We start from the raw sequence: 10,645 nt of genomic DNA, 5'->3' as shown, positions 1-10,645 counted from the left end.
ATCAGCAGTGGTGGCCGGTGAGCTCGAGCTCGCTAGCTCGTCAATGGGAAGGTAGAAGCAACGACTGGTGATGCGGTGAGGAGCTTCTCACCTAGGCCTCCTCGATGCTGCTGTAGAATGGGGGGAGAAAGAGAGAGGAGAGGAGGCAGTGGCGACGAAGCAACAGAAGAAGATGTTCGATGGCAAAGGAGAGCAGAGGCTAATGGCTGGGGAACTCGCTCCTTGGCTGACTACCATCGTCAACTTGTTCTTCTCACTAGCGGAGAGAGAAGATGGGAGAGAGAGGTGTCGAGGAGGAAGAAAGGGATGCCAATGAAGACATGTAGGTCCTACTATTTTTTTTAATTGTTAAGCACCACGTAGGACGATGACCGGGTCAACACGCCACGTGGGGCACCACGTTAGCTAAAACCGCTTAGGGATTTAATTTGCACTGGTTTTAAAGTTAAGGGTGCTCAATATCTACTTTTGGGGTCGAGGGATACGATTGAAACTCAACCCCTGTTGGAGGGACCAAATGTGAACTTTTTTCCTTACCTACTGGGCTGTATTTGGTAGTTACTGATCGACCATGGGTTACTTGGACCTTTTTGGTGTGCTTTCATGAGTTTCTGTGGGCTGGCCTGACAGATATTCAATCCATCAAGTAAATAGGCCTTAGCATTGGCACGTGTATTGCAATACTGCATAGGTCCTACTGCATATACGTGTTTACAATACACGGTCCTATAATAGACCCTCTGAAAATAAAGACGGCATGTGTAATTGTGTACGTCTCCTTCAGAAAATGCAAGTGCAGACACGCATAGTTATCCAACATTGTGCCAGTTCAACGGTGTAAAGGAGGAGCTTGATTCGCAATTACCTGAAAGAGATGACGACCCAGCAATTTGTTTGATTTACCATAGGGACTCCACGCACGTTCCTTCAGACTCCGAAAGATGGATAGATGTTGCCTCCATCAGACTGGTCAAAATGATATTTGCACCGTCCTTTCAGTTCTGTCCAAATTAAAAGATAATGACACAAAATGGCGACAGGACAATGATAGTAAGAGGCTAGGAAGGTCAGAGCTGAAGCTGTTTCACACAGGAAAATAAAAGAAAGGAGGTGAACTGGTGCTTACGACAGAATGTATGTGTAGCTTGTAGGCATCTGGTTGCTCTTGTCCAGACCAGCCATGATCATGCATGCATGCGCGTTTCTTGAGCCGCTAAGCAAAAGCTCACAAGATGACAGACCAAATGCATCTCCTCTTACATCACACGGCCGGCCAGTCAAAGATACCTACCAACTCTTCCGGCGCCATGGATTAATACAGGGGAAGCAAGCAGCTTTCTTCGCTTATTTGCATGCCGCATGTGCGCCGGTGGGGCACTCTAGCAACTCGCTCCATTTCCATCTCCATCACCAACATGGATTCAGACCTGCCTTAGAAAAAATAAAATCAGTTTCTTTGGTCATGGCCTCGTGAGGCTAGAACACTCAAGAAAACTTCCTCCATATAAGCCAGGCCTGCATGTCTCTATCCTACGAATGAAAAAATTTAAGCACTAGCTCACTGCAGCTATTAACCCTGATGGCATCAAACAACCGTGTCAAAATTAACAACACACCGGCTAGAGGACGAAAACGACCTGACCTTGCTGTGGCTTGCATTTTCTCCGGCAAGGGCAGCCATGGGGCCCTTAGGTGTTCCCTTCAGCAAGCCCATTTTTTCTGCCAGTGCGAATCTGTAACTCCGGTCGGTGGCCCTGAATGCAGATTTCATCGATCAATCTGGACAGTTAAATGTGCCATCCAACGATCGGAAGCACCTTATCTGTACATAATTTGAACCCGGTAAGGGGAAGAAAGTTGATGAAGAACTGCTTCCTGGATTTCAGCAAGGATCATTACGACACCGACACTTGTTTTCTGCAAGATGTGCCTCATGAGTGGAGCCCTGCATACAAAGGCTGAGGGATTATTTTAGGCAAATAGGTGATCAGCATGATATACCATCCCATTAGGCTTAACAGAGACGGAAGAGTACTCATGTGAGCACATACTTAACACCTAAGAGGAAAATTAGGTGGTTAATTTTCAGATAAGGAAGTATACTAATCTAGAGTTGCTTAATCAAGTGAGTGTTCATGAGCAAGACAAAGGGGAAGACCTCCTGAACCTTAACTAGTGATTCTAGCAATCATGCACACACGTGCACTGTGGTTGTGATCTGTCCATCATCTTGATTCTTGACCAGTCTCCAAGTGGGTACAAATCATCCGCTATACTGTAACCAATTAATTTGGTGTATGCGTGCAGTTAACTCTAGCTTAAATTCTTTATATCATTGTTTGTCGCCGTGCATCTTCTAATGAAGACAAATTTGACCACCAAACAAAATCCTCCACAATCAGCACTTCAGCAGCACCTGAGATTCACCTTTCAATTCAGGCAACAATGCTTTCTCAAAAACAGAAAGAAAAGGAAAACAATGCTTAATTACAATCATAGTGTTAAGTGTTAACTTGTTATTCTACGATGCTGTCAGTTGCTTCATTTTAATATTACCATTGCTTTTACCAAAATATTTTGCGGTTTTACTCCTGTCGTTACCACTTATATGAATTCGAGCGCTACATACAGCGATGAATCCTATTATTTTTTAAGAATTATCATGTTGCAAAGATATTATAAGTCTTGAAAATCCTGCATGTAAATGTCTAGGGAAGAAATGCAGTACGGTGACTTGATCTTTATGACGCAGTGACCATTTTTAGGTTGAGAATCAAAACAATCTAACAGGGTAATCCGGGGGACCAAACGCAGCAGAGTTTCATGCTTAATACATGCAAATCAATTGTTTCCTTTATAAGTTTTGAATACGAGACACACAAAAAAAAAGTGAAAGTCATATTATGTCAGCTTGTATACCAGAACCATCACACATAAGTTATGGTAGCACACATTCAACTCCAGTCATTCAAGGCCCGATTATCCCATTATCTAAAAAAAACTCTAGTAATTCAGTTTGATCACTAGTGCAGGAAAGGACTTCGTCTCATAATCAAGTGGTTTTCACTTTTCATACTCAAGTAGTTAAATAGTGTTAGCATTATTTTTCTAATGTAGTCAATGTCATATTGTCATGAGGTGGTTTACATAATAGTTCAACTTCTAAAGCATTCTATTGTGTCATGGACGTGCACTCTTTGCCAGCTAACAACTATAAAGACAAGCACATGAACAGGTGAAGTTCTGAAGGGCTCAAAATGCTTTTCCTTGTGACAAAAATAAAGATGCCCATGATGAAGTTATCATGCATTATAAACTAACTGCATAAGGCACTAAAAGATTGACATGTAATCATAAAGTTCCAAAAACAACAAATGATTTACGGGTCCACTCTAAATACCCAACTCACCGACCACTTCACTTGGTTTCCCACAGGGTGGGACCCTTATATAAGCTCCAAAGGTTATGCTGATGCATGCATTACTAATGTGCAATTTGGAGCAAAAGAGCTCTACACGTGTGTCTCTTCATTTCAAGATTTAGCATCTAAACTTAGTTTGTGATGGGATCATAGCAATGCTTGATGAAACAAAAATACTGAACACTGCTGATAATTTCTCTGTGCTAGATTTGTAACAGCATGGTACGTACGACTACATTTTACAAAACACTACAATTGTTAAGGCACTGCCAGGAACTTAGGAAAATCTCCCAGTAAGCAAATTCCGTAGAAATATTTCATAGCACAATAACCATGTGACAGAAGAAGGTAGGACTCTGGGTACAAGACTATAAATACCAAAAAAAAAACTAACTTTAAGCAGGCCAAACAAAATAAGGTTTCCCTTATGGACCCTGTAGGCCAATCCTGAAACAATAGGTACCAGATCAACTATGAAAGAAGGATAAGTAATTATGAGCTGTACACAAGCTGTCAATTTGTGGCTGAGAACATTTAACTCATTCAGGTGATTATTGACCCAAAAATCTATCTATTAATTCCCTCTGGGGGAACAAGAAACTTTTTTAAAGCAAGTTATTGTGAATATATTGGTGATTGGAATAACTAATGGTTTTACATAATAATAGAAGCCAGCTTTCCTGCCAAAAGAAAAGAAATAAGAACCAGCTAAGAAAACATTGGCACAAGTAGGAGTATGGAACCATTAATTGTGTTTTGTTGGGTATACAGCAAAATTTGGTTGGGAAGAAAAGAAAGCTAATTAAAGCTAAATACACGTCATTGGTGTGGCAGGTAATGACTACACTCCTTTTCATTTGTATATTGTTATGACTTACGAGTATCTGTAAAGTAGCCACTTGATGTAAGCATTTTACTTGATTATCTTAATTCTGTTTCATGACTTGACCAGCTTAACCATAAGGTAGTAATCTGCCGATATTTTAGAATTATATATGTGCTCCGATGGAGGAAACACTCCAGTTTTTAAAATAATGAAAAACAGAGTCACCTAAATTTACAAAAGTAATGTTGGGATCCATGAGAGAAACACTCAAAAAAGTAACCAATGTTACTACTATGATACAGTTTCAAGAAAAATAGGAAAGGAAAATGGACATATTTAGATGTCTGCTCAGGTAGGATGCACATAAGGTTTATAGGAAGCAATTTTATAACCTAACCACATGTTCCATATCTCATAAACATTAAGCACAAAGTACCCATCCTGCATTTTGGTATGGGTACAGGCATGCAACAAGTAGTTCTGTTTGGCCCAATATGTGCTGTTTAATTACTGAACTTGTAAACATTGAACAGCATTTGCATTCATATTAAATAATACTTCCTCCGTTTCATATTATAAAACTTTCTAGCATTGCCCACATTCATATATATGTTAATGAATCTAGACATATATGTGTGCCTAGATTCATTAACATCTATATGAATGTAGGCAATGCTAGAAAGTCTTATAACCTGAAACGGAGGTAGTATAAAAGTTTAACTATTACATATGTGTTCAACCATCAATGATATATGTTCCACTCAGGAGTTGGAAATGAGCATGAAAGGGGTAGAACAACTGGGCTTAAAATAATGAAACTTGTAGTCCACTAGGGAGACCAAGATGAATTAATTATTTGACAGGCTTTGGCAATCACAGTACTGGGGTTATCTTTATAAATAGCAGAGAATGATGAACTGAAGATCCATATCATAACCAGCAAGGAGCAAGAATAAGACCAACAACAGCATCAAGAACAAGGATGACAGGACTTGGCTCACCATGTGGCGCGTGCAAGTTCCTACGCAGGAAGTGTGTGAAGGGGTGTGTCTTCGCCCCATACTTCTGCCATGAGCAAGGTGCTGCACACTTTGCCGCTATCCATAAGGTATTTGGGGCAAGTAATGCCTCAAAGATCCTTATGCATCTCCCTGTTAGTGACCGCTGCGAGGCTGCAGTGACCATGTCATATGAGGCGCAGGCTAGGCTACGCGATCCAATATATGGTTGTGTCGCGCACATCTTCTCTCTGCAACAGCAGGTGAGCAAGTTCTTCATTAGTATTCAGTACATTACAATGAGGGTTTTGGTTCAGAATTATTTTTTTTTATTAAAAGAAGTGGTTTTATTCTTCATGGAGTGGGAAAAACTCACCTGGTGAGTGTTGAGAACTCAAGGCTCACGGGCTATCCTAACTAATCTGTATGATCATAAAAGGGTTTTGAAGTATCACAAGAAAAAACAGTTAAGAAGTATCCCCTCTTTCTTTGTTGAAAATGTGTAGACTTCTAGGTTCCTTGGATGGTTCTTTGTATCAAAGTGTAATTTTTTTTCCAGGAAAGGAGGTTCTTTGCATGAAAATATTGTCTTACCATATACTGCAAGGAAATAGGTGACACTGACAGTGGTGTTCCTTGTTAAAAATTTTCACAGGTAGTCAGTCTGCAAGCACAACTAGAATCTCTCAAAGCTCAGGCAACACAAGGGTATGGAGATGGTTGTTCGATCTCAAGCCCTCAAAACGATAGCTGTGGAAATATGTTAACGTCTATTGTGCAAGATGAGCAACAGTTTGTTGGCCCAACAATGGCAAGTAACTCTTCAGTAAAGAATGAGAATCATTCATACATTGCAAATGGCCACTTGGCCCCTATGTCAGCTCAATCTTCACAAGGCTTTGAAGCAGAGTTGTGCATGGCTGAGTACAGCAACACCAACCCTTGTTGCAGTGTGCAAGGGAATTGGTATCATGACATGGAGGACCTTCAGTCAGTAGCCTTTGCCTATCTGAATCAGGCATGAGTTGATGATACATATGTGGTAGACTGCTAGATACTGTACGAGTTGGAACGGTTTTGGTAACAATAACTTACATTCTTATAGGATGAACATTCAATTGCTAAAATAAAGCAGCAGAGTTGTGATGTAGCTGTTCAAATATTGCGAACACATAAATTTATTTTGTGTCGATATGTAGTTCCATAGTTAGTGAAAGTAAGTTGTCTGGTTTCTGCAATACTAAAATCGATCTGTCCTGAAAAAAGCATGAGTTGGAGGTTGAGAGGAAAAATATGATTATGGCATGAACATTCGCAATTGATGTTTGCAAAATGGGCTAAAGCTCAATGATGGAAAAATAGTTAGACGGGCGTAATGATTGAAAAGCCTAAGCAAATAGATAAAAGGATTGCATTGCATATAGATATAGAATGTGGAAAGGCATATTTGAGGGGAATGTGCAGATGAGGACGTTAGGCTAGCGTGAGTGTGTGACAAGTCGTGGGGTGCGAGTGAAACATAGTATCGAGCAGGTGGTGGGCATGGCCTGGCCTGGCCGGGCCGGTAAGCACGACATAGGCGGATCGCTGGTGGCAGTGCGCAGAGGAGAGGAGGAGGATATCGAGTGCGGGCCGGAGGGAATCAGGTTAAAATATAATATACCTTGATGCCTTGTCTTCCGTCGAGGCTGCGGGCTCTGCTATTGCTCTGCCCGCATCCCTCCCTCGTCTCGTCTCGTGGATTGCCGATGAACGGAGGCAGGCAGCCATCCAGAGACCTCTTCTCTTCGTGCACGCCGATGAAGATTGATATTACCTGCGGCCGCCGGCGCCGCTGTACATGTGCGTGCGGATACATAGATAGCGCTGATGAGAGACGCGGCGCTCGCCTCGAACACCTTGCGCGCAGGCGCAGTGGTCTAATCTAAGACTGGAGAGATTCAGAATTTCATTAATTTGATTTGAAAGGGCCGGCCCATAAAATGGTCAACCTGCGTAAGCCCAAGTAATTAGGAACGAGTATATGGGCCCAATTTCCATTTATGGGCTGGGGCTGTGGACCGCCAGACTTCATCGTCTCCGTCGTCGGCGCAGATCTCCGGCTCCTCCATCCATCAGTCTCTCTCTCTCGCTTTCCATCCCCTTCTTCGTTGGCCGGGACTCTTCCTTCCCCCCATGAACTCTAGGAGGTCAGTCTCCCAGATCCCCTACCTCTTCAGTCTATTCATTTCTCTTGTATTTGTTTTGTTGATTTACTCACTCACTGACTTGATTAGTCAGTTCATTCATGAATTGGGCATCGACTATATACTACTAGTAGATCCAGCAGATGTAAAGCCTTGCCCCCCTTTTTCACTGGGGCGGGCTGCCGTCAGATGCAGTTGCGGCTCTTCTTCTTCTCTTTTTCTGTCACTTGTTAATAATCCTACCATCTAGCCCACCTGCTTCTTAATTGACATTCCGTCCCATCTTAGCCCCTGCCTCTTGCATATATGCATTTTGTCCATTTCGTTCATCATGCTTATCCCCTTATCCAATCTTACCGTACCGTATGATGCCTCTTTAGTCTTTACTGATTTTCCACAAATTAAAATACCCCCTTTTTCATTTAACATGTCATGATTCATAAAAAAAATTATAATATAATCTCATGGAAACTTACGAAAATACAACACATATGAAAATAATAATAATTAAACTGTTTGTTTCTACTCTGCTACTTTTCAATCACTGGAAGTAATTTTTCTCAGCTAACGGAAGTGACGCATACTAGACAGTACTAAAGTTGTCCAGAACACGGTAGTAATGCCTTTTATATTCATTTGGCCGTTTGCAGGGACTTCCGCAGCCACAGAGCTGCTTTATTTGATGGTATTGAGGAGGGTGCGATCAGAAGTTCAGCTTACTCTTCTCAAATTCATGAGCATGAGAATGACCAAGCTATGGACAGTCTGCATGACAGGGTCAGCGTTCTCAAAAGAGTACGTATGATGTATTTCTTTTCTCTCCAAAGTTTACTTGCTGAATTGAGCTATGTGCAACACAATCCTGGAAAGGTTTTCAAAACCTCAATTACACAAACCCCCGTACTACTGCAAAGGGCTAAATTGTTCCGTCTGATAAGATCATTGAGTATACAACAATGCTTGGAGCATTTTTTAAGTTAATGTTTGGGTTAGATCGTGTTGTACCATAATACCAAAGACGGAATTTCTGAGCTACCAAAAGAGTATGACAGGGTCAGTGTTCTCAAAAAAAGTACATATGACGCACTTCATTTCTCTGCAAAGTTTGCTTCACATATTGAGTTATGTGCAATACAAACCTAGAAAGGTTTTTACTACCTCATTAACACAAAACCCTGTGCTACTGCAAAGGGCTAAATGGTTCAGTCTGATTGGATCGCATTGTGTGCGATAATGGTTGAGCCGTTACAATAAGGTTAGGGTTAGATTTTTTTTGAGAAGTGCAAAAAGATAATGAAACACTGGTGCCTATTCTCGCTATACAAATTGGCACGACCTAGAGCAACCACGGTTTAGATGGCCAGCTCCGGTAACACCGGCTTTGCAGGTTGGGGTTAGATCGTTTTGCACTATATAATACCAAGGATGGAGTTTTTATCGAGCTGGTAGAAATAAAACGGCTTAATTTGGAATTATTTACTGATGGCCCATGACTTGTTTTCGTGCTAACTGCAGAAGGTGACTACTTATAGCTTTGTACAGTAACACGGCAAGAGTTGGGCACTTTCTTGTGTATTTGCTAGTATAAATTTCCAGATTGTCTGACATATTTTTCTAGGGAGAAATGACCCCAATTTTTTCCATCGAAGAAAAATATAAGGACGGTCTGAACATCTGAATGTGAGATCAACACATTCGAGAATCCAAAATAGCATTATAGAAACAGCTAGAAAAGAGGAATAAAGACATATCATTCAAGGATAAATTATTCCACTGTTCCAGCCTCCAGGAGGTCCCGACGCATCGTTAATAGTCCTTAGCTCACTGCAAATATTTTGTTGTGAGGAACATGGCGCAAAGTTCACTGCAAAATTTACCATATGTTATTTTCCTTAGTCTATGATTCACTCCTTATGTAATTAAGTCGCCCCTTCCCTCCTCTTTCTCTCTCGACGGACTATGATCCATTGTTAATAACTTTTTATCTTTATTTTTCTCCTCCTAATATAACCGGCAGTCCTCCTGCCATATACCATTTCAAAAAATTAGTATGATGGTTATTGCATGTGGATGATCTGAATATCAAAAGTAAACAGCGCTGCATCTTTTAGCTTTTGTATGTTATTGTTCTCAAGATTTTGCATGCTAGATCACAATGTAATCTTCATATGTGCTTATAGCCATTCTAAACTTACTGTACCTTTGATGTGGTTTGTCTCTTCAGTTGACAGGAGATATACATGAAGAAGTGGAGAATCATAACCGAATGCTGGACAGAATGGTACTAATATCCTGCAAGATGCTATCTTTCTTGTCACTACTCTCTAATGCATTTCTTTGCTATTTAGGGTAATGATATGGATGCTTCCAGAGGATTTCTATCTGGAACGGTGGACAAGTTTAAGATGGTAATGAATTAAGGAGTTCCTATCTCCACGTCATGGGCTACTCCTTAACTGTTCTGTTATTCTTACAATTGCTCTTTTTTTTTTCTTACTTCAGGTTTTTGAGACCAAAGCAAGTCGCAGAATGGCTACCATGGTGGCTTCTTTCATTTCTGTCTTCTTCCTTATATACTACCTAACCAAGTAGAAGAATTGTCTGACTCTGCCTTTCATTTTCCTCTTGCTTGCACGTAAAGTACATGGCTGACGGTGTTTATCAAGTTTTGTGCACTTGATGACCGAACATTTGAGAATTTTATCTCAAACTGTGTGGATTGATTGTAAGGCGAGCTGAACGTTTTCTGAATGTGGTGAGAACTGTTGTAAAACTTTGTGACGGCAAAAGATGAGTTACGAGTTGATGATATATGCCCTCGTTGGTGGTGCTACACTTGTGCCCATTTCAGCCATCGTTGTATGCAAAGCAGCATTTGGATTCGCTTCACTCACTGCAATTGTTCTGCTGAGATTTTACTGATTTGCTAGAGAAGAGAAGATGCTGTGTGTCTGTCGATGGACTGCCTGCAAGTGGCTGCTGCAAATGTCAAATGGCGACTTTGTCCTGCTGATTGTTACACTGGACACCGAATGAATGAACGAAGAGTTGTGTTGTTTTGCTCTTCACGCTATTGCGAGTTGACGTTCCAAGAGAGACTGTGCCCCTGCCAAGTTTTTACTGTGTGTTAGGCCCCCAAACATGGCCACCAAGTTGTTGTATCGATCACTGAAGACTTCTTGAGTTAATGATGTCACTGTGTGCTACACGTCTA

The 10,645-nt window shown here is 41.1% G+C and overlaps 1 protein-coding gene and 1 non-coding gene across 3 annotated transcripts; one reads left to right on the top strand and one right to left on the bottom strand.

Annotated features, from left to right (window-relative positions):
* Positions 1–741: 741 nt before the first annotated feature.
* Positions 742–7,187, bottom strand: LOC107281816 (uncharacterized). Its single transcript, XR_003238343.2, has 5 exons — positions 6,909–7,187; positions 5,249–5,496; positions 1,643–1,945; positions 1,127–1,427; positions 742–1,001 (listed from the first exon to the last, which is right to left on the bottom strand). It is a non-coding gene; the product is annotated as an uncharacterized protein (transcript).
* A 130-nt stretch (positions 7,188–7,317) lies between these two features.
* Positions 7,318–10,242, top strand: LOC4346340 (bet1-like SNARE 1-1). Of its 2 annotated transcripts, none has more exons than XM_015792768.3 (5): positions 7,318–7,434; positions 8,082–8,226; positions 9,656–9,712; positions 9,780–9,839; positions 9,934–10,242. In XM_015792768.3, exons 1-5 carry the CDS (start codon positions 7,421–7,423, stop codon positions 10,021–10,023), a joined length of 366 nt encoding a protein of 121 aa, XP_015648254.1. In that variant the 5' UTR covers positions 7,318–7,420; the 3' UTR covers positions 10,024–10,242. The 2 variants fall into 2 exon arrangements, with proteins under 2 accessions (XP_015648254.1, XP_025875827.1); XM_026020042.2 differs by lacking the exon at positions 7,318–7,434 and adding an exon at positions 7,475–7,625.
* Positions 10,243–10,645: the final 403 nt, after the last annotated feature.

Source organism: Oryza sativa, chromosome 8 (genome assembly GCF_034140825.1).
Source record: "Oryza sativa Japonica Group chromosome 8, ASM3414082v1".
In the NCBI taxonomy this organism is placed as follows: Eukaryota; Viridiplantae; Streptophyta; class Magnoliopsida; order Poales; family Poaceae; genus Oryza; species Oryza sativa.
The sequence above is the reverse complement of the archived record's forward strand: the minus strand, read 5'-3'. Positions and strand labels throughout refer to the sequence as shown.

Coding starts and splice junctions, on each gene's coding strand:
- LOC4346340 (XM_015792768.3), top strand. Junction 8,227..9,655: donor GGGTCAGCGTTCTCAAAAGA/GTACGTATGATG, acceptor TTGTCTCTTCAG/TTGACAGGAGATATACATGA. Junction 9,840..9,933: donor CGGTGGACAAGTTTAAGATG/GTAATGAATTAA, acceptor TTCTTACTTCAG/GTTTTTGAGACCAAAGCAAG.